The sequence below is a fragment of the Urocampus carinirostris genome, chromosome 12, assembly GCF_059441175.1.
Source record: "Urocampus carinirostris isolate Australia breed hairy pipefish chromosome 12, RoL_Ucar_1.0, whole genome shotgun sequence".
NCBI classification, from domain to species: domain Eukaryota; kingdom Metazoa; phylum Chordata; class Actinopteri; order Syngnathiformes; family Syngnathidae; genus Urocampus; species Urocampus carinirostris.
The window spans coordinates 17,130,374-17,154,093 of NC_142360.1; the positions used below are offsets into that span (position 1 = coordinate 17,130,374).

The 23,720-nt window shown below is 39.1% G+C and overlaps 1 protein-coding gene across 3 annotated transcripts in view; it reads right to left on the reverse strand.

The window, feature by feature from the left end:
- Positions 1-23,720, reverse strand: part of hmcn1 (hemicentin 1) — a 151,337-nt gene that overhangs the window by 38,293 nt on the left and 89,324 nt on the right. For all 3 annotated transcript variants that reach the window (XM_088349495.1, XM_088349494.1, XM_088349493.1), the window contains exons 47-81: positions 22,992-23,105; positions 22,824-22,910; positions 22,232-22,423; positions 21,983-22,150; positions 20,740-20,853; positions 20,512-20,657; positions 20,282-20,432; positions 19,879-20,076; positions 19,697-19,810; positions 19,436-19,623; positions 18,499-18,595; positions 18,243-18,404; positions 17,653-17,766; positions 17,371-17,573; positions 16,094-16,175; positions 15,877-16,008; positions 12,910-13,059; positions 11,521-11,680; positions 11,309-11,433; positions 11,033-11,216; positions 8,817-8,914; positions 8,475-8,753; positions 8,189-8,385; positions 5,162-5,243; positions 4,950-5,086; positions 4,732-4,873; positions 3,400-3,544; positions 3,185-3,312; positions 2,961-3,117; positions 1,856-1,977; positions 1,594-1,758; positions 1,373-1,480; positions 1,137-1,274; positions 928-1,062; positions 515-784 (exon numbers count right to left, since the gene is read on the reverse strand). In XM_088349495.1, the coding sequence (XP_088205621.1) occupies positions 515-784; positions 928-1,062; positions 1,137-1,274; positions 1,373-1,480; positions 1,594-1,758; positions 1,856-1,977; positions 2,961-3,117; positions 3,185-3,312; positions 3,400-3,544; positions 4,732-4,873; positions 4,950-5,086; positions 5,162-5,243; positions 8,189-8,385; positions 8,475-8,753; positions 8,817-8,914; positions 11,033-11,216; positions 11,309-11,433; positions 11,521-11,680; positions 12,910-13,059; positions 15,877-16,008; positions 16,094-16,175; positions 17,371-17,573; positions 17,653-17,766; positions 18,243-18,404; positions 18,499-18,595; positions 19,436-19,623; positions 19,697-19,810; positions 19,879-20,076; positions 20,282-20,432; positions 20,512-20,657; positions 20,740-20,853; positions 21,983-22,150; positions 22,232-22,423; positions 22,824-22,910; positions 22,992-23,105 (5,184 nt within the window). The remainder of the gene's footprint in view (positions 1-514; positions 785-927; positions 1,063-1,136; positions 1,275-1,372; positions 1,481-1,593; positions 1,759-1,855; positions 1,978-2,960; positions 3,118-3,184; positions 3,313-3,399; positions 3,545-4,731; positions 4,874-4,949; positions 5,087-5,161; positions 5,244-8,188; positions 8,386-8,474; positions 8,754-8,816; positions 8,915-11,032; positions 11,217-11,308; positions 11,434-11,520; positions 11,681-12,909; positions 13,060-15,876; positions 16,009-16,093; positions 16,176-17,370; positions 17,574-17,652; positions 17,767-18,242; positions 18,405-18,498; positions 18,596-19,435; positions 19,624-19,696; positions 19,811-19,878; positions 20,077-20,281; positions 20,433-20,511; positions 20,658-20,739; positions 20,854-21,982; positions 22,151-22,231; positions 22,424-22,823; positions 22,911-22,991; positions 23,106-23,720) is intronic.

A 23,720-nucleotide genomic window follows, 5' to 3' on the forward strand; every position in this document is an offset into this window, starting at 1 on the left:
CAGAGACGAGAGATGGTAGGCTCGACGAAGACTAATTAGATTAATTCGGCAAAATTTGATGGAATTCACTTAGCTAAATACTTTAATAAAATAAATCTGCCCCCATGTGAAAATGCCGGCTATCTTTATTCATTTTCCCATTAAGAAACGAGCATGCATTGTTCGGAGAATGAAGTTTGTGTTTGGTTAATGGAGTCAGATAACTAATTTGAACAATTTGGTAAACGCTACATTTGTAATAAAGTTGTTTTCCCTAACAAAGTATAATTTGAGGACTTTGCTTTATTTGTAGGAGAAACGTTTTAATATTGTGAGTATTTAGTAGAGTTTAAATAAAGTACTATAAATAACTCCCGTTTTGCTCCTGATATGTATGATATGAAATATGTTGGCAAAAACATCTCATTTCTCCTCCATAAGGGCATTATAAATGTTTTCCAGATGTTAACATGCTGTTTGGTATTTAACAGGTATGCGTGGGGCTTAACTTGTTTTCATTTATATAAAAACCCACTCTGCACGGTCAGACTCATCTCCAGGCTGTCGGTTCCCGCAGGATTGGCAGCGGTGCAAGTGTATCCTCCCGTATCGACCGGCTGGATTAAAGTGATCTGCAGAGAGCCTGAAGCAAGGACCCGCCAACGTACGGACTCTCCCAGTGGCTGCCCGTTTTTGTGCCATGTGACTGACGGGGCAGGTATGCCATCTGATTGACACTTCAGCATCACAGATGAGTCCACAGGGGCCAAATATTTGTGGGTTTCTGAGGTGATCTTCGGAGGAACTATGAAGGACAATGATATCAGATTTGTACATCATGCATATAATACGTAACATTCTTAGACGTATTAGGATCACAGTTTAAATAACAAATGTTTTAAGTTCATGTTTTACTTTTTTAAACCGTTGAATTCACAGTTTTGTTACCTATTACTCTGATTTTGGTCTTTCCCAGGGCTGTACCAGCTGGGTTCTGAGCGACACATATATAAGTTCCAGAGGTGGACAGAGACGCCTTTGTAATCTGAAGACTGCCGTTTGGCAATGCTTTGAAGCCTCCTCCTATCAGAATACGTTAGCTTTTTATTTTCCCGAAAATAATGACAAGCACACGCAACGACTAGCCATTAACTGACCTGTAGTGTGTATATTTATGCCCTCCTTTTGCCAGGTGACCATCGGCTTTGGTGAACCTGAGGCCCTGCACGGTAACACGATGGAATTATTGAGGATCACATCCAAGGTGGATGGTTGAGAATGGATCACGGGGAACTCTATAAAAGTAGATGAGGAAGATTACCTTTTTTAATGAAGGGAAATGACGGTGTTGTGGTAAGATACAACATGAAAGTTTTCTAAAAAGTACTCTTACCTTGTACAGTGAGTTCCACGTGGCGATGAGTAACACCTGCAGCATTCTTAGCTGTACATGTGTAGCGTCCTGCATGACTTAGCTCAGTAGAATCTATTTCAACTTGGCCTAAAAACAGTAACTCAGTCTCTTTAATAAGTGCAAACATGTTTCAATACTTCCATAAACTATAAGTCTATAGAGTCTGCAAATCCATACCAATACATTATTACAGCACTGACCTGTTTGCAAGATCCTGTATCCTTGTCCCTGCTCGAGCATCCTGATGCCATCTTTACTCCAATGAATTGTGGGATCTGGGACGCCCGAGGCAGTACAGGCAATGACCACTGGGGACAATCTCGTTATAACGATGTCTGTGGGTTCATCTGCTATTGAGGGAGGTACTAAGGATACAACATTTGGAAAAACCCATGAAAATAAGTCATTTGATTTCACAATAAAATATTGCATAAAGATGTAAGTATTAATGATTTAACTAACCTTGGACTGTGAGATTGATAGATCTGGAATCTTCCCCTGCCTCATTGGAGACAATACAATCATACTGAGCAGTGTCTTCCACAGTGGGTGCTATCACTACGAGAGAACCCGACGACAGCAACCTAGAAAATAAAAAACACAGAAAATCAAGTTTTAGTCAGGTCATGTAACCATCACTGCAAAGATATGGTGTTAATGTACAATGTACCTATGAATATTCACATTTTAGCATTTTTACATTTTACATAGTATTTCTAGAGTTTGATTTGAAAAAAGCATCAGATCCTCCCGGAATTTGCAATGTTGCAATCCTTTACTTCAATGCAACGTGAAATCAGTGGGGTGTTGCAATTTTAACCATTCATTTACCCATCCATTATCTGCACCGCTTATCCTCAGTAGGGTCGCGGGGGTGCTTGAGCCCATCCCAGCTGTCTTCGAGCAGTGGGCAGGGGACACCCTGAACTGGTTGTCAGCCAGTTGCATGGCACAATTTTAACCAATAATCTTATTTTACATAAAGAAAAAAATTGCAACTATTATTACCATTATTACATTTAATTTTCCCTGCAAGAAATTTTTAACAAAAAACTGAAACACATCAAAGCGCTACCATATACTACAAATCTTCTGTGGTTTACTACACCAGTTTATAGCTAGATATAAAATACACATTTATATGAAAACTACAGAAAAGTAAACATTGCTTGTTTTTGTCTCGATATTGATGATTGTTCCTTGGTTATTTATGGTACATTACTGCCATTTGCTGGACACAGGTGGTGTGTGGTTTCCACAGAACCACATTTGACTAAAAATAGCGTTCTTGGGAATTTTTTTTTTCTTATATTCTGAAATAAGATCTTTCTTAACACAATATGGTACAGCAGCGCTGACACCATAACTTAATTTCCCTAACTGCTAACTGTTTACTTTGACATCCCCCAGCCACAAATTTACAAGGAACACCTAACACACACTAGAACATCAGGTATTTGTGATCACAATCACAAACTAAAGCATGCAAAATATTCCGCTTTTAAAAATAGTGACCCAAGTTAGGAATGGTAATAGAATAGAGAAATAAGCAGAAATTCATATCCACCTGTACGTATTTTGGTTGTGGTCTGTATTGATCTTGCGGCTATTTTTCATCCATAGCACGGTTGGCTTTGGTATGCCGCTGGCCTCGCAAGCGAGAGTGGTCTGAACGTTAACCGTCACTGTCACGTTGGTGGGTCCATCAAGAATAGAGGGAGGTACTGAACAAAGAAATTGGGTTTTTATTCCCTTGATCTTGTAAACATCTCAAACATGCTTCTTTCACACCATATACTTCAAGGTCTACTCTCTTGCGTTGTGTCCCAGCCAGATTTGTTGCCATACACAAATATCGACCGGTGTCGATCACCTGAGCGGAGCGAATGTGCAACGAGCCATCTTCCATAAGCGAGTACCTGCACAAAAAATTTACAAAAGAGAGAATTTATTGGAATGACTTCAAGTCAATGGATAAAATTAAGTATAGCATGTATAATCTGTACCTAGAGTTATTTCCAGCCAATATGATTCCGTTTTTCCTCCAGGTGACCCGTGGTGCAGGGACACCACTTGCAATACATTCGAGGACAGCTGGTTCATTATTATGAACAGATACCGTCGGAGGGCCGTCTTTGATGATGGGCGCCACTGAGGGACAAATAGTATTTATTTCTGGTCTTTCCGTTATATTCTTTCTTCTACTAATTCATAATGACAAAGCACTTTGTTCCAAGGAACAAAAGGTAAAGCATTTTACTTTAGCGCTACGAGAAAACAAAAGTTTTTACGACAAAAGCGAAGCTATTAAATACTTAATGTAAATAAAACAAGCCTTTTTCTCTTTATTTTGTGTTTTTCCCCGATATAACATGATTCAGAAACAGTGCAATGCATTTCTAACTTAGATTTTTGTATCCTGCCAATTACACAAGTACATTTTTTTCATGCATAAGGACAGTTCTTGCTGGTACCCATTCCTGTGGCCAGTTATGAGACTGAAAAGGTGGCGTTTTTCTCTCTTTTTTTTAAATACAAAGAGACAGTTTTTTTCCCAGGGCCAACACCACCCTAGACAAGTGCACAAGACTATATACATTGACTATGTAAGGAAAATAGTTACTTGTATCTTATATTTTGATTGATATTGCACTATTTCGAATTGCAATATTGTTCTGATGCACTTACAATTCAGGCCAGTCCCCAAGCACTACCGAGTAAATATTTAGCCTATGTATCCTTCATTATTATTTTTTTATTTTTAGCTTTTAAGACTTTACTACGTGTGGCATGTCGAATCTCATAGTAAATGATATTCACAACGTTGTTATCAATGACAATAAAGACAGTTTAATTCATAAATGCAATTGCACTTTTTTTCACTGCACAGTTGCTGTGATTCGCTTACAACTTAGGCCATTCTCCAAGCACTATCTTGTAAATATTTTATCTATGTATCCTTTGTTATTTTTATCTTATTTTTCTCTTTTAATACTTTGCTACGTGTTTATGCTGAAGTGCCAATTCGATTCTCATTGTAAATAATATTTACTATGACGATATCAATGACAACTCGATTCATAAATGCTATTGGACTATTTATCAGGCTCTAGTGTTTCTATCTTGTTTTTCCCTTTTAAGTATTTTTTACATGTTCATCCTGGAGTGCCCGGTCTTATCCTGTGGTAAACCATGCTCACACCATTGTTATCAATGACAATAGAGACAATTCTAATTCAAATTCTAATCCTGTTAAAAATGTGAATGATCTCATACCAGAAAGGTTGGGTTTTGCCTCTAAGTATTCTGACTTGGGCAATACAAATGAATCAATTTACCATTGACAGTTAGGTTAAACTGGCGTGTGGTGTTGCCGACAATGTTACTGGCCACACAGGTATACTGAGCTTTGTCACTTAGCCCGGCCATGTGGATCTGTAAGTACCGGCCCTCTGAGAGAACACGCACACGTGCAGACACCTGCACATTGGTAAGGCATTATAGTACATTTCTCAGGAGTCACTTCATTCAATTGAATGATTTTGCTTTTTTTTACCTGCAAAGGCTGACCATCCTTAAGCCAGCTGAGAGTTGGAGGTGGGACAGCATCAGACTTGCATTCCAGAGTCACTTGCGTGTTCTGAAGCACTGACACATCCTGAGGAGAGCTCTCTCCAGCAATGTTGGGAGGAACTGATTTAGAAAAATGAAACAATTTTGAAACATTTAGCAATGAATTGAGATGGCAGAAACTGGTGTCTAACTCACCATGCACTCGCACCAAGAATTCTTTGTCGTCATCACCTGCTGGACTGTTGGCTAAGCAGCTGTATCTCCCGGAGTCCTCCAGCTGAAATAACGTATACTGGACTGTCTCAGAAAATTAGAATATTGTGATAAAGTTCTTTATTTTCTGTAATGCAATTAAAAAAACAAAAATGTCAAACATTCTGGATTCATTACACATCAACTGAACTATTTCAAGCCTTTTATTATTTTAATATTGCTGAATTTGGCTTACAGCTTAAGAAAACTAAAAAATCCTATCTCAAAATATAAGAATATCATGAAAAAGTATACAAGTAGGCTATTCAACTAATCACCTGAATCATCTAATTAACTCGAAACACCTTGCGAGGGATCCTGAGCCTTAAAAACACTCAGCTTGGTTCAGTAAACTAAATCACTGCTGATCTGACTGCTGTCCAGAGGACCATCATTGATACCCTCCATCAGGAGGGTAAGACACAAAAAGAAATTTCTCAAAGAGCAGGCTGTTCACAGAGTGCAGTTTCAAAGCATATCCACAAAAAGTCTGTCGGAAGGGAAAAATGTGGCCGGAAACGCTGCACAACCAAGAGAGATGACCGCAGCCTTAACAAAATTGTGAAGAAGAGCCGCTTCCAGAATTTGAGGGAGCTTCAAAGACAGTGGGCTGAAGCTGGAGTCCAGGTATCAAAAGCCACAGTTCACAGACGTGTCCGGGAAATGGGCTACAATAGCCGTATTCCCATGGTCAAGCCACTTCTGAACTCAAGACAACGGAAGAAGCGTCTGACTTGGGCTATGGAGAAGAAGCACTGGACAGTTGCAGAGTGGTCCAAAGTCCTCTTTTCAGACGAAAGCAAGTTTTGCATTTCATTTGGAAGTCAAGGCGCCAGAGTCTGGAGAAAGGCTGGAGAAGAGCAAAATCCAAGTTGCTTGAAATCCAGTGTGAAGTTCCCACAGTCAGCAATGGTTTGGGGAGCCATGTCAGCCGCTGGTGTTGGTCCACTGTGTTTCATCAAGTCCAGAGTAAATGCAACTGTGTACCAAGAGATTTTAGAGCACTACATGCTTCCATCTGCTGAAAAGCTCTATGGAGATGATTATTTCATTTTCCAGCATGATCTGGCACCTGCCCACAGTGCCAAAACCACCAGTAACTGGTGCACTGACCATGGCATCACTGTCCTTGATTGGCCTGCTAATTCCCCTGACCTGAACCCCATCGAGAATTTGTGGGGTATAGTTAAGAAGAAGATGAAAGACACCAGACCTGCAAATGCAAATGAGCTGAAGGCCGCTATCGAAGCATCCTGGGCATCAATAACACCTCAGCAATGCCACAGGCTGATTGCCTCCATGCCACGCCGGATTGATGCAGTAATCCCTGCAAAAGGATTCCCAACCAAGTACTGAGTGCATCAATGGACATTTTCAAATGTTTGATTTAGTTTTGCTGTTATAAAATATTTTTTTTACTTGGTCTGAGGAAGTATTCTAATATTTTGACATAGGATTTTTGAGTTTTTTTCAGCTGTAAGCCAAAATCAGCAATATTCAAATAATAAAAGGCTTGAAATAGTTCAGTTGATGTGTAATAAATCCAGAATGTATGACATTTTTGTTTTTTTAATTGCATTACAGAAATTAAAGAACTTTATCACAATATTCTAATTTTCTGAGACAGTCCAGTATATTAGACAAAGTTGGACCAGTGGTTTTCAAGAGGGTGATGAAAGTGGGGTTGTAAAATAACTTTTCAGAAAATGTCCAAATTTTAATAATATTTAAGTATTTTAAAAATGGCTTTGTTTTAGGAAGATTGTTAATGATATTATTGTTATATTCAAAAGCAGGGGTCAATTAGCCTTTTTAAGATGAGAGCTACTTTTTGATACTAATTGGCGCAAAGGGCACCCAGTTTGATATGCACTTCTAGAATTAAAAATGTGTTGTTATTACTATCAAGGTTCATAAGGGTGCTTGAAATCCTTGAAAATCCTTTAATTTTAAGGTTGTGTTTTCAAGGATTAACAATTGCTTGAATTTTTGGTAAAGTGCTTAAAAACGGTTGAATTTTCTTGCAATTTTTTTTGGTACCACTAGCAAGTAATCTCAATAAGTCTGCTTGAAAATTGATGCCACAAATCCTATCTGGTGGTTTCATTTTGCTATTGTTTTTTTCTTCACTCGTGGTCAACAGCAACTGGCATAAGTTTGTACGACATTGTCCTATGAACCGTCATCGCCTACTACGTGTCACGTCCAAGGGGACAGGTGCATGCTATATCTAAACAGGGCACTTTGAAATCTATCTATATCAGTTAACTAGCCTGTCGTGTCCCGGCTGGTTTAGCCCCCATTAGCTCGCTGTGTGTTATTTTTGCAAGTTGGCCCCATTTTGACTGCTCGCCATTTGTTATGCCATTGCTGCACCCACCTGCAACACAAGACCCAGCCATTCTCCAAACAAACTACCAAAATTTGGCTTAAACCACTAAAAACCTTTCAACTATTAAACATGTAAACCAATAGAATGACTGGCTTGCCAGAGTGCTGGTGTGCTTCACATGAGTTCAGAAAGTCAAAAAGTGCATTCTCTTGGAAAATAATTGCAATATACCAATGATGTGTACATAGACATTATGCAAAAAAAAAAAAAAACAAATTTCTCACATTTTGTATCTTTTGGAATTTGTGAATTTCTTTAAGAGTCATTTGACGAAAAATTGTTTTCTAAATTTGTTAATGTGAAGGCATCATTGGTTTTATGTGAAATAAAAGACTTCCTTAATTTTTGGAGGGGAATAATAGTGTTGTTTTTTAATTCTCCTGGATCAACAAAAATATTTGGAAGATATGTTTGTTTACATGACAGCGACCATATTTAGGTTTCATTTATTCATCTATTCATTCATTCATTCAGGAATACTTCGGGAAAAACATATTCCACAGGAGCTAAATGACCCCTCAAAATATAATTGAAAACCACTAGCTTACAATGACCGAAACAAAAAACAGATTTGCGACCTGTGCTGAAGCCACACGGAGCAATTTTCCGCCTTGAAGAATTTGCAGGCTATCTGTTTGTCGGAGCGGACGTCCATCTTTCAGCCACGTCAAAAAGGGAGGAGGAATACCCAAGGCCTCACAGTGAAGTTCAAGTACATTATTAATCACCAAAGAAACTTCCGTCGGCACATCAGATGACTTGATCTGTGGAGGCTCTGAGAAACGAGAAACATCAAGAAAAATCACCTCTCTAAATCCAATTTGAGGAAAAACAGTTATATGTGTAGCTATGATTCTGACGAACCAAGAACTTTTAAGTTGAAATGACGGCTCGCTCGACCAGCTGTGTTGCTGGCAATACAGGTATAGTGTCCCGTGTCGTTAACTCGTGCCTGAAGGAATTGCAATGAAGAATTTTGGCTCCGAAGATCCGGTTGAGTGTCATTTGAAAGCCGTCTTCCCTCTTTGAGCCAGACCACTAAAGGGCTTGGGATTCCGTCAGCTAAGCACAGCAAAGTAGCCAGGTTTCCTCGAACTACCGTCACATCCTCCGTGCTACCTGCTCCATCCAGGACTGGCGGGACTGGAAAAAAAAGTGAGTATCAAACAGAGCACAGGAAAAAATATAAAACATCCTCTGACTCACCATAAACCTGTAGGTTGTAATGTTTGTTATCAACTCCTGCTCTATTTGATGCGACGCAAGTGTAGGTAGCACTGTCAGACACCTGGGTGCGTGTGATCCTGGTTGACACATTAAACATGTTAGAATACTGAGACAGTTTGAACTAATGTAGGCAAAAGGATGTTTTGTATGACCAGAGCACATAATTAATAAACATTGTGATAGAACAAAATGTGCATTTTTTATTGCACAATAATATGGAATCCAAAATCTCACTACCCCTTCACCAGCACTGGCCAAATAATATGAAGGATATAAGGATGATACCTATTTATTTTAGAGTAACAATGCCCTATTGTGGTTTTGTTTTTTTAGAAAATAAGAAATTAGTATAGAAACAAATCAAAATGACAAGGAAATAAGATTTTGACTTTACAAGAATTCTTATCTGTTCTAAAGGTTCTCCGCTAAATGATTGACTCGTGGGCTGCATTGGGTTGAAAAAAAATTAGCCAGACTGGAAGACAAAAATGGCTGATTGACATATCTAACTTTTTGTATATGCCAAAAGTAGTCTTAAATACGATACCTCGGCAACATATAAAGAAAAATATACCGTACATAAAAAAATTGTGTAACATTGTTTTGTCTGTACTCATTTCCATAATGATCCCTATGGTGCAACAAATAAACAACAATTGACCAATCTCGTCCACCTTTCAAACAAATAGATCAGACAACATGGTACAATGAGTAGAAGGGTGTGATGATGAGATAAAATGGAATGGCGTTTCCCATGTCATCAACGGTGCTTTCACTGCTGCAAACTGGGTTCGATTCCTCTTGCATCCAATTTTGAGCAAATATGGTTGGCGGTATTTGTTGACTGATCAACCAATGCTGAAAAATGCACGTATACATGAATAAATATGGTATAGGTAGCCCGTTTTGCCGACCACTGTTTTACCCAACCATGGATGTGGTCTAAAATAGTTTCTTGTAGTTGTTTGCAAATACAGTGCACATAGAGATGGCCCTAATGCGGTTTTGGAGCATTTTTGTTGTTTTGTAATAAATAACTCTACTATTGTATGTTATCATTACTGTCATGTGAAAAACATGTGTCTATTTATTGTTTTTTGCACATGGAAAATTTCTCATTGTATAAAATGCAACAAGTCATCGCAGAAACACAACGGAAAAATGGACATACCTTCTTATCCTATTATCCCTGACGTGAATGTTTTTGAGATTACGTTTTTGAGGAGTATGTTAGGAGTGACAAGATTGGATGGATTGAGAAATGAAATTGTGAGAGACAGAACTGGAGTAGTAGTGGAACTGAGCAAGCGTGTGGATAAGAGAGTACTCGGTTGGTTTGGACACATGGAGAGAATGGATGAGGAGCGAATGTTGTTACAGAGCAGAAGTAAATGGAAGGAGACCAAGCGGCAGGTGTTATGAGTGCACTGCAGGAAAGAGGTCTAAATCTAGTGGAAGCTAGAGCTCTTGTTGGAGATAGGAATCAGTGGAGCGGTGTTGTAGAAGGATCTCATCTCTCATCTCATTAGCCGTACCGCTTATCCTCAGTAGGGTCGCGGGGGGGCTGGAGCCCATCCCAGCCATCTCCGGGCAGTGGGCAGGGGACACCCTGAACTGTTTGCCAGCCAATCGCAGGGCACACAGGGACAGACAACTCATTCGCTCATTCACACCTAGGGACAATTTGGACCGGCCAATTCACCTGAAATGCATGTTTTTGAAGAAGGATAGTGGGATATTTGGACGCGTTCTAAGGGATGGGCGGGGCACCTGGATGATGGATCAGTGAAAGCTGTTGGGCCCTGCTGTTGAACAGAAGAGTGTGTTGTGTCACCCTGACCCGAGTGACATGGCTGCTTTCTTGTGTCCCATTTCATCTGGAGGGACGAAAGCATGACCAACTTAGGTGCCGAGGTGCCTAACTTATTTGGGTGTTTTGGCATTTGGGTTGGCCATGGTCCAAAAATATTTGTGGGTGTTTTTTGCCATTTTTCTACCCTTTTTTATTCTTATTTTTATTTTTTGTTTTCGTTGTAATAGTATGTGTTTGTCTTGCTGTCGGTCACCCCTCTTCAGGGATATGACCAAGGTAGATATGTAGATAGAATATCACTGACGTGTGAAAAAGACGTACCATTTTAAATAGCGGATGCCCAGAGCTGATATTTTGAGTACAGACACACCCAAGGACTTACCGGAGCACCTGTCCAGCAGAAAGAAGACGGATGTGTGAAGATACTGGAAGGGGAAGGCCATTCCTCAGCCAATTAAGTTGTGGAGGAGGAGACCCGGTTGCCACACACTCAATGTTGACTGAGCTTTCAAGGACTGTGGTCAGTTCATCGATTTTTTGAAGGTTGTCTTCTATCACAGGAGGCACTGAGGGAGCAAGTGGAGCTCAAATGTATTAGCGAGAGTGTAAATATAGCTGGACAATTTAAAAAAAAAATAGATTTTTGCATTCAACTGACCATATATATTCAAATGGAAAATCCTGTCTTCTTCTCCTGCACTGTTGGAGGCAACACAGGTGTACTTGCCACTGTCAGAGGTGTGGCTAGCATTCAACGTGAGAATACTGCCATCCGGACTGATCCTAAGCAACACATCACCAAGATTACCATCCCAATATCAAAGCAGCGATAGCCACATGAGACATATTATAGAGTGAATAATAATGTACCCGAAGTTTTTATTCCCTGCATTGTTGATGATTCCTCCATCTTTTAACCACTGGATGGTTGGAGTAGGCGATCCCTTTGCATGGCATGCTAGCTGAATACTTTCATTTAGCAGGACGCCGATCTCACTGGGTAACTCTGATCCAGAGATGCTAGGGGGCACTTAAAAGAGTTGTGTTAGTTTTATTTCCTGTTTTGCCATGGATGGGCCAATTTATTGAGTTGCGGGACGCATTGTGTTAAATATTTTGGCAAAAGGGGCCAGAAAAAATGATTGATCTATTTATATTTCTGTATCAAATGATGTGTAACCTCTGCTGCATCCATTTGTTGTAATTTCCCTCTAATGACGACTCTCCCTTATCACCATTTAAACACTCTGTCCCCTTGGATCTGTGCTAGTTTGTTGCCTTTCTTGTCAGGTCCTAAGCCTTCTTGTCTCAGCCTTGATGTTATGCCAGTATACCGAACCCTTGCCTGCCCTTTGCATTACTAATACAGGTTGCCAAGCTCTTTGTCCGACACCTTTTCTGATTGACTTTACTGAAACATGGACCTTTCGCTTACATCTCTTCCATGATTTCTGCCTCGTCACCATGTACCAAACCCTGTCCAAATAAAGACCTCCTTTACTTCAATCTGTGTTTCTGCACTATGCTTCTGCACCAACACGCGTGGGTCCTTGACTGATATCTACACATATATGTAATATATCAGTGTATATTTATTTATAAATTAATTAATTTAATAAAAATGGTGTTGAAGCACTATGAATTAAAGACACTGAAGGTATGGTGTCTCTTCTACAAGCACTAAATTTGATATTCATGTGCATTGAAAACCCCAAAATGCATTAGAAGTACCGTACCCCAGATTTTTTTTGCCTTCTATTCAATACAAATCTTGAATAAATAGAAACGTGAAAAACTTAGATAAATGATTATAGTAAAAAAATAGCGAGAATGGAAACATATTTCATGATTTATTTATCTATATGAGGAGGGGTTCTACATCGAGCAAGACTTGGGACAACAGTGGCCCCGAAACAACTATTATTATTTTTTTCACGATATTGCAGAGGTTTTTAGGAACTTTATGAAACAATTGCCTATCCCCTATGCATGAGTTAGTTTGTTATCTGCCTGACCGACTTGGGCACTTCAGCACATGGTGCGACATTATAAGGGAAGGCAAAAATCTCAATTCGGCCCAAAAAAGTAAAACATGCAATTATGTTAATAGTGTGATGATATTTGATCATTATATTTGTCATGTTTTCCCTTGAAGGGCCAGATTGAAAATGCTGACGGACCATAGTTTGCCCACCCCTGTCTTTTGCGAATGTATACAAGACAAATAGTGTATCACTTCACATTCACATCTCCAGATACCTTGTATGGTCAGGTGGTAGTTTTTCCGTGCCTTGCCTTCTGCATTGGAGGCCAGGCAAGTATAAGTGCCACCGTCAGATATTTGTGACCGTGCAATCTGAAGCTTTCTGCCTCCCAAGAAGATGTGCATCTCTAAAGAAACAGAGCGTTCTGGAAAGAAAAAAAAATCACATTCATGTATACATGATTTCATGAAAGGAATTTGACAATGCTCAAAGATTTGAAACAACCAGCCTGAAAAGAAGGACCTTATATACCAAAAGGATATAATAAGCCATAGCAAGAAAAATTCATCTTTCCAAATCTACGATTTTAAGATTATTGTATCTTTACAAAACTACAAACTCATTCAAGTCGCCCAACAAAGGCTGGTCTTCCACTGAAGGCGAATGCAAGAGAGGACAGGTCACTGCACAGGACGTCAATGGATAATCTTTTCCACACTGCAGATGGAATTGGATTTGTCTCGCCATACAGTGGCTTGCAGTTTAAAAGCATTTGGACTGAAGGCCCACACTGCAGGGACCAAACCTCTCATTGGCAAAAAAAATAAAAAATCAATCAAAAAGCTGGACAGAGCTTTGCTGACTAGTATGATGTGTGGACAGAGAAGAACTGGTCCAGAGTTCCCTTCAGGAATGAAAGCAAATATAATTTAATTGGGTCTGATGGGAAGCATTATGTTCGGCGACAAATTGGAAAAAGACTAAACCTTAAGTGTGTAAAAAAGTCAGTGAAAGACAGAGGAGGAAGTGTCATGGTTCGGGGTAGGGTTTCTGCAGCAAGAGTTGGGCCTATTGTACAGCTACATGGCTGAGTGAATAGAAATGTGTATCAGAACCTTCTTCAACAGCACATGTTTCCTGACTTGCGTTCATCGCCCATTCAGCACTCAGTCTTCATGCAGGACAATGATCCATTTCACACAGCAGAATGGGTAAAGAATAACCTTGAAGGTGAAAACATTGAATAATGGCATGGCCTGCCTAAAGTCCTGATTTCAACTCAATAGAGATCCTCTGGAAATCCTTGGTGACAAAATTATGGTCAAGAAACCTACTACAATGAGAGAACTGTGGAGGAGGCTGGAAGAAGAATGGGCCAAAATCACACCCTGGCAGTGTGACACTAGTGCTACCCTGTGGCCACAGATGTGCTAAAGATGTGCCTGAATGTTGACAAAACTAAAGAGATCATTGTCGACTTCAGGAAAAACCAGCCCAACCATGACCCACTTTTCATCAACAACAAGGCTGTGGAGGTTGTCAGCAGCATCAAGTTCCTAGGGGTGCACATCACAAACAAACTCACCTGGTCCGTGAACACTGCATCACTGGTTAAGAGGGCACAGCAGCGCCTGTACTTCCTGCGGAGGATGAGGAGAGCCCACCTGCCCCCACCATCCCTCATTACTTTCTACAGGGGCACCATAGAGAGTATCCTGACCAGCTGTATCTCTGTGTGGTGTGGAGGCTGCAGCGCTTCCGACTGGGGTAGTGTGAGGAGGGTGACGAGGACAGCAGAGAAAATCATCGGGACTTCTCTCCCCTCCATTCAGGACATTGGCCAGAAGCGCTGCCTATCCCAAGCTAAGAACATTATCAGGGACCCCTCTCACCCCCATCATGGACTGTTCACTCTGCTAGCCTCTGGGAAGAGGTACTGCAGTGTGCGGTGCAGGACCACCAGGTTCCACAATAGTCTTGTCCCCCTGGCCATTAGACTGTTAAATGGTAAATCAAACACATAGTAAATCTAACTGCTGCTAATCTGTACATCTGTTGGTTTTGTTTGACTTTTTGCACTACTGGCAGTTCTTTATAGCTAGCCACTCCTTGCACATCTGTTTCTCTGCACTATTGTACTTACAGCGTTATTGTTACAGTGTTATTGTTACTGTTTACCTGACTTGTTTACCTGACCGCCCTTTTTGCACATCTGGTTAGCTGCTCCTCTTGCACTATTTGCGCTACTGTAAAATACTATACATAGCCATAATTATTAGTATATTATTAGTACTCAATACTCCAACTCAATCCAACATTTTATTTATATCTGTACATTCAAGGAAACTGTGCGGGTCAGATGTATCGACATTTCGTTCTGTATACACGTGTACTAGAATGACAATAAAGTAGATCTGAATCTGAATCTGAAAAAATCTGAAAGTCATACACAATAGAGGCCTGTTGTAACCTTCAGATGTTTTTCCCATGCACATGTCATTGTTATTCTCTAATTTTGATCAAAGTGTTCTTTAACTTTCATTAAAGTGGTTTCTGATGTTTGTTCTCTAATTTTGATCTCTAGTGTATGTATTACTAAAGTACTACAAATAAAAATGTGTTGTTTTGGTGCCCTATCATCCGTGTTCCGTCGTGTGCCCCTATAAAAACGATATTTTTCATTGCGCACATTGCTAAAATTCAAACAATTGGCAGATTTTTTCTGTACTTGCTTTTTTATCAATTTTATTATATCAACATATCAATCAAATAGAGTGCAATAAAACACTTCTGTTGTATATAGAGTTTTTAATGGCAAAATATCAAATTTTGTCCTTAAAAAATTGAGATATTAAATTTGTTTCAAACCAATTGGATGAAATGATCCCTCTAACAAATATGTACTGGAATATAACTGGTGCATGTAAATGCAAAAGAGACATTTGATAGGCTCATGTTCTCTCATTGCTCAGGTATTGCATTTTTTTTTAAAAATACGTCAGCCATGTGTTTCCTCCTGACTTGGCCCCATATGCAATTCTTTTTAACCCATTGCAGCTCACAAATCAAAAGGTTTGCCCACTCCTGCTGTATAACAAGAGTCCACAACCTTTATTGAAGCCAAGAGTTATTTGTTCATTATTGATTACTGGGAGGGAGCAATAAATTTGTAAAATAACCTTTATCATGTTATAGTTCCCCACATTTGTGACCCTATGCTGTACATTCTAAACATGTTTACCTATTGGTTGTCCATTCTTCAGCCACGTGAGTTTGGGTGGGGGGATCCCGGTAGCATCACATATGAGGGTGATCGGATTAGTGATGGTTTCTACAATATTTTCCTCAGCTGGGCCATCAATTTGAGGAGGGACTAAAATTGAAAAAACAATATATAATATTTTAATACAATATGCTCCCTATTGCATACAAAAGAAATTTAAGCTAAATTTGAATACCATAAATATTCAAATGGAAGTTCTTGTCCATTTGACCAGCAACGTTAGAAGCTTTGCAAACATATTGTCCAGTATCAGATACCTGGGAAAAAAGACAATAACAAGAAAGCTATAAAAACATGCGATTATCATTCCCTTTCATGAAAACTTTCAATGAAGAAACCAAAACTACCTTTTTCTAAAGGGATATCGTGTATAATTTTACCACTGAATGTCACCGTGTTGAGTCGGGCAACCAGAAACGACTGCTAAAAATCCCAAGGAAGAATACAAAATGCGAAAATTCAAAGGGATGACGCGCTACATTTTTTTCCCTAGCCTTTCGCAAGGTTTTTGGATACTGGGTACCCGTAGCAGCAAGATGGCAGACAATCATATCAGCTCCTTTTGATGGACGCAGACTTTCATTCCGTTTTGCTTCTTTACTCAAGTTTTGTCATCAACCACCATTCGTCAATTTGCAGATGGAAATTTCTTACAACTTAACCTAAAAGCTAATCACGCTAACAGGTGGTATACAAACACCTTCATACTAGGGTTTTGGGCGCAAATCATTATTGTATAGGTGAACCATATTCACTCTACATCAAATACAAATCCCTCAACCTATTTAAAAATGCACTTTTGTAAAATAAGTCATGTCTCATCTCATCTCATCAGCTGCACCGCTTATCCTCAGTAGGGTCGCGGGGGTGCTGGAGCCCATCCCGCAGTCGTTGGGCAGTGGGCAGAGGACACCCTGAACTGGTTGCCAGCCAATCGCAGGGCACACGGGGACAGATAACTCACTCGCTCAGTCACACCTAGGGACAATTTGGACCGGCCAATCCACCTGAAATGCATGTCTTTGGAATGTGGGAGGAAACCGGAGTGCCCGGAGGAAACCCACGCAAGCACGGGGAGAACATACAAACTCCGCACAGTAAGTCCGGTAGCTGGATTTGAACCCACACAGGAGGTTCCCAAGACCTTAGAACTGTGCCGCACACGCGCTAACCACTGCGCCGCCGTGCTGCAAATAGGTCATGTATTTAAGATTATTATTTAAATAAATATTGTTTTTCTAATGTATAACGTTTTTAGACCACTAGAAGGCACTGAATAATACACACTGTCCCTTTAACAATAATACAATAATAATACTACAACCGTCACAAAAACCAAAGGAATTTTACCCAACAGATATGATATAATGAACAATAAAACAGAAGTAAAAATAAAGGGTAAACTACTGGACAAAAGATTTAGGGTGACCAAAAAAGTTATTTATGTCTCACTTCCGAATCTGTGATCCGAAGCATATGTCCTCTTGCCAAAATGCGCAGGTTGACAGACTCTGTCACTATCCTTCCATTTTTGTACCAGGTGATGCTGGGAGGAGGTACCGCCTTGGATTCACATTCCAGGGTCACATTTTCACCCGCGAGCACATTCACAACCACGGGAGAATCTCTGTTATTATCTCGGATGCTGGGAGGAACTGAGAGGCCAAAGAGAGTGAAACATGTGTATTCTCACATTTGAAGCTACAGGACTTACAATCAGTTAACAAGACTGACCTAAAACTGTGAGGTAGACGTTCTTGTAAGTCTCCCCTGCTGTATTCAGGGCAAAACAGCTGTACTTTCCGCCATCTGAAACTTTGGCCTTCAGGATTTGTAAAGCGCGACCACCTGCAACAGCAAAATTTTAAATGCCAAATAGGTGTTTCTCCTTGATGTGGAATTTAAAGGAGATGCACGGAATTTTGAACTTTTTTACATGATTTTTGACTGACTCAAAACCGATAGCAAATTCAAACAAAAATGGGATATTTTCTTTTGAAAATCAAGTTATTTGCTATAATTTACTAGAAGCAGGCCTTTTGTTATTTTCAGCATTTTCCATGCAAAAATTGGTTGCATATTTCCTTATCCACAGTAGAATACTACACTAACAAATAAAAACTAAAATATACAAGCATGCCATCAATTTATAATAAATTATTTTCTTCATGCTGAAGTCTTGTGGTTCTCCCTTGCCCGTTTTAGTTTAAAATCAGGGGATGGTGTAATTGTAACCTGTGCAGTCCTTTTAGACATTTTGTGATTAAGGGCTACACAAATAAATGTGACTGACTTGACATCAAGCAATGCCACCTGTAACATACCTGGCACAACGAGTGTATTGGTGTTTCCTTGAATTGGCCCCTTGTCATTTAACCAACTCAACATTGGAGGGGGGAAACCAGTAGCTTCACACGACAGCGAAACAAAGTTGTTTACAACAACGGTAACATTCTCATGGTTGAGCCCTAAAATAGTTGGGGGAACTGAAAGGATAAAAATGTTAACAGCGAGTTAGTTTAAAGAAAAAAAAACTAAATGAATAGAAATGATTCGTATTTTGGTAGTACTTTGTCGTACCATGCACGTTGAGATTAAAATATTTTTCAACACTTCCGGCAACATTCTCAGCCACACACATGTAGCGTCCTGTGTCAGACACTTGAGCTGTCAAAACCTGATGGTTCAAATAAAATAGACACATAAATGTAAGCATTGATTAAATATACTATCAAGTGTATTACAGTATTATTATTATCAATAATAATATATTATGATTATTATGATTATTCTTATTATTATCATTATTATGGATTAATTATACTTTTTCAGAACAAATAACACTGTGATAACTTAACTCTGAGAATCCTCCATAACAATACAAATAAGGATACCATTAAAAGAAAATCCCCCTGCGACTGGATGCCTCCAAAAGACAGCAACATTTTGAGGACTTATCGGATCCCACATCAAATGTTTCAGTAAGATCAATAGATACCCGGTGTTTGCATTGTTGTATATCAAGGAATATGTGCACAAATAACACCCATTCATTTCTGATGAGTGAGACACCATAACACTACCCTATGGAGGTGCAGTACCTAATCCAGAATGTTACTGTGACATATACACCAAGACATTTTGTTGTCTGAGAAATAAGGTATATTTTTAAATGGGTAAAACCTGACCCGGATCTTGCATACACAACAAGGTCCTCTTTCTCTCTCTATCACTCTTTCTCATCCCATTTGTCAGAAAATGGGCATCACCAGGAATGGATTGATAGTTTGATTGTTCAGAGTAACGACAATGACCAGGATTAGCGTAAATACTCAGGGTTTTAGAGCCAAGGGCAGCTTCCAATGATGAGACGTTTTGGCCTTGTGGCTGGCCTGTAAATATGGTTGCAGGGCATAGGTGTCTTAATAGGTTCTGTTCATGTCAAAAAAGATCTATTGATATTTTATTTATTTCGTTTTTCTGTCGACCATGATAACACATAACACAGGGACATTACCTGAAGTGTTCTGCCATTGGATAGAATCATATATGGTCCATCAGAGCTGACTGGCTCACTGTCCTTAAACCAGGTAATTTTAGGCATAGGCTTTCCATTCACGTGGCATTCCAGCAAAGTTGTTTTATTGGCCAAGACTGTGACTTCATCAGGTGTATCTTTGGGTGTACCTCGTAATGAGGGAGGCACTGATATAGCAAACACAGAACTTTCAAAACACTAAATTCAGTCCATTCACTCACATGTGCATACTGTACTCACATAATACTCTGACATCATATTGAATTGAATCTTCTCCTGCTTCATTCACTGCCAGACATGTGTATCTGCCAGAGTCCTCTGCTTGAGTCCTGGGGATCTGTAACACTCTTCCTCCTGACAATGAAGCCATAAAATGTTGACATAGATTCTTTATTTTTTTTTTTCTTTGTTTCTTGTCTTACCTGGCATGATCAGAATGTTGTCATTAACAGTCAGGGGCTCGCCATCTTTGTACCATGTTAGCGTAGGAGGAGGTACAGCATTGGTTTCACAGTATAAAGATATCGGATTATTAAGAATCACATCACGAGTGTCCACTCCAAAGCTAGACGGGTACAATGTATCTCCAGTTCCAGCATGTCTGTTGAAACTGGGAGGAACTGAGGATAAAGTTGAGAAACAAACAACAAAAATAGATTGTACATCTTTTTAAAGACGAAGCATATTTTTGGGTACTTCTTTTATGAATAAATGGGATCAAATTTGTCACATAAAATAATGATAAAAATAATAAAAAGATGTATAAAACACCCCATAAAATTCACTGTTGGTCTCAGCACATTATCATCAGTTAACCCAGTTCACCTTGTATATTTACATCAAAGTCCTTCTTGTCCTCTCCGGCTACATTAGTGGCTACACAAGTGTAACGGCCAGTGTCGTAGACCTGAGCATGTTTTATCTGAATAATCCGACCGTTAGCTGAGATGGACACGTGCTCATCTGCCCGCAGAATCTTGCAAGAAGCACCAAAGAGAAAAATAGAGCCTTAATTTGAGAACACAAATGCAAACATTCAAAAGGAAATGGTGCACCTTTCCGTCCAAATACCACTGCAAGTCTGGGGTAGGAAAGGCCTGAGCTGAACACTCAAGGGTAAGTGTGTTGTTGACTTTGACCTTGACTTCTTTAGGAGCGAGGCCTTCTCCTGCGATATCATTCTTATCAATTTGTGGCGGAACTGCGGTCAACAAAAACAAAAGTATTTCATTGAGAAGTTGTGTGGGAGTTTGATTGTAAGGGTAGGACGTGGTATAACTCACCATATACTTTGATATCATAATGCTTTAGTGTTTCTCCAGCCTCATTCGTGGCAACACAAGTGTAATGCCCAGCGTCCTCTTCTTTTGCATTGAGAATCTGGAGTGTCCGCCCACCTGAGGAAAACATAAAAGAAAATTACGATTGGGCCTTACTCCTTTTAAAATTTAAATACTGGATCTGTCCGTATATAACGTGCACTCATACATTACAGCCCTCCCTATGTTTTGATTAAAAATCGGTATACATTTTTGTCCCAGCTGAAACTTTGCAGTTAGATGCAATGGAAATCGAACCCAGGTCATGGTGGTAGTAGGGCCCAAACCTAACCCCTGGACAACCAGTGATATTAATGACATAAAAAGGGCATTCAATTTGATCTTATCGCCATACCATTTTTATTCACAGTGCCAACATAACATTTATAATGCATTTATTTAATATTCCTATTGTTGGGTTTTTAAGCATTTATTCATATCATTCAGGGCGACTTTCTGTTTTCTTCATTCTCTAACCTCATCTCTAATCTCTGGCAGGGTTGGGAGGATTACTTTAACGATGTAATCCGATACTAAAATGTAATCAGTAACGTAATCTGAGTACTATAATATAAGTGATGAAACCTACTTTTAATTGCTATACCAAATATGCTGAGTGTGCTTCATGTGTGTGGAATGAATGAGACTGCATAGGGAGGGCGGGGTGAATGTAAACAAAGATAATGTGATCAAGGAAAAAAATTAAAAAATAAAAATAATTTAAACTAACGCACACCAGACTTCAATATTTTCCCCTGTAGTGTACAACGTAAAAATTATTTTCAATAAAAATGTAATTTTACAAAGTAATCCTTATGTTTACAAAATATACCGGTTAAGTTTTTTTTTTTAAACAATGACATTTTTATTGTATCATGATTACGTAATGCTGTTACATGTATTCCGTTACTACCCATTCATAGTCTCTGGTACTGTGACTAAAAAGTGTGATAGTGAGATAAAACCCAATGCCTTTTTGTGTGTTATCTATATCACTGGAGGTTCAGTGTTTAGAATTCGGCGCTCTCACCTCCGAGACTTGTTGCAAATACGGTATGTTGTGCAAAAAACATTTAGTTATTTTTTTAAGTAAACAAAAATGTGGGCTACAACCAAATGAATAGGGTACATTGAATACATTCAGGTAGCCTCATTTGAAATATTAAAAACAAAGAAAAAGACTTAAATGTAATAACTTAAATAACACCTGGAAGAACTCTGGCATTGTGACTGGACTCGAACAATACACCATCTTTGAGCCAGGTGATCAGTGCAGGTGGGTACGACTGAACCTCACACACTAGTGAAGTAGGGCTACTCAAGGTTACTATCACTTCGTCCGCTGAGCCATCCATCCCAACAATGGTGGGAGAAACTGCAGAGAATAAAAAGGCAAATAATAAAACGGAATTGCATTTTAATTCCATAATGGAACCCTACATACATTCCTACATACCTAAAACATTGAGGTTAAAATGACGGCTTCGATCTCCTGCACTGTTTGATGCAAGGCAGCTGTATCTGCCAGTATGAGCTACTTGCACATCAGAAATTAGGAGGTAACGGCCATTAGACAAGACAGTGTGGTGTCTGGTAGGCAAAAATGGTTTCCCATCCTTTAACCACGTAATATCCGGAACAGGGTTGCCTAAAAATGCAAAAACACAAATTTAAGTACTGGGAAACATTGTGTCTGGGGACATGAAATGTCAGTGTTTAAGAGCTCAAATTTAAAACGAAATCTAATCCCCTTTGAATTTGGCCAAAGAATAAACCAACTGATCACCATGGGACTTTAATTTTGTTCAGTGCAGAAGGCTATAGATTTGTGTGGACAGATTATTATAATTTTCTATTATTATTTACACATCAATTTTAAACTGTGCTTTATTTTGACTCTCAAATGTTTACAATAGAGAATAATGCAGTAACCAGCTCACACTGCCTATTTTGGCTCAAAATGTATTTATTTTTTTGCAGTAGTAGAAAATATTTCATAAATTTTCAAATACCATTCTAGCTATGGTTTAATACGCTTCATTGTTTACCTGAGGCTTCACAGGAGAGAGTAATGTTGTGCTTCTCCTTCACTTTTGCATCTGTAACACTTCCTTCCTCAATAATCCTCGGTGGAACTAAAAAAGATTTGGTGAAAATGTATTAAAGGGTAATCATTGTCTTCGTATAGAAAATTAATTAGACTACGGTCCTTTTACCAAGGACAGTAAGATCAAAATTCCTCTTTTCTTCTCCCGCACTGTTGGATGCAATGCAGGTGTACCTTCCAGCATCCTCAACTGCAGCATGCATTAGACGTAGGCTACGTCCACCTGTACGATAAACTCAGTAAACTTAATCGGAGACATTTTTCACATCAACATTCACAAATACTGCACAGCATCTTGAAATTGTAGTCCTTCCAAAAGAAATAATCTCATTTCTTTGGGCTGTTAGCTATAAATACAATCCTCACCTTTTTGATAAGGTAAGGGGTGGGCAGTATGACAAAGATATAAGATCAGGATTACTTTTTAAACCTAGATTCGTATTTTTTGACATTTTTTTAATATTATTTCTCAAAAACAATTCAACAGAGAGTTGAGTCCCCCACCATACAACAACACAAACAAAAATGATATACAATGGCTAATCCCATAACAAACAAAAGAAACAACATCAAATAATGATAATAAAATAAATAGATCTAAAAGGTGAGGTGTTTAAACACCAGGTAGAAATTGTGTAATAGGCTTCCATCTTTTCTCAAATTGATCTAAAATCAGTTGAGGTCTTTTTTTCCATAATGTACATTTGCTTTAATTTGTCTATCCATTGTATTATGTCAGGAGGTTGTGGTTTCAACCAGGAAACTGCTGCCATTGCTACCTAATCAAGGTCCCCTCTAAGCTCCACAATCGCGCACTGCCCGCACATTCTCAGCGCAC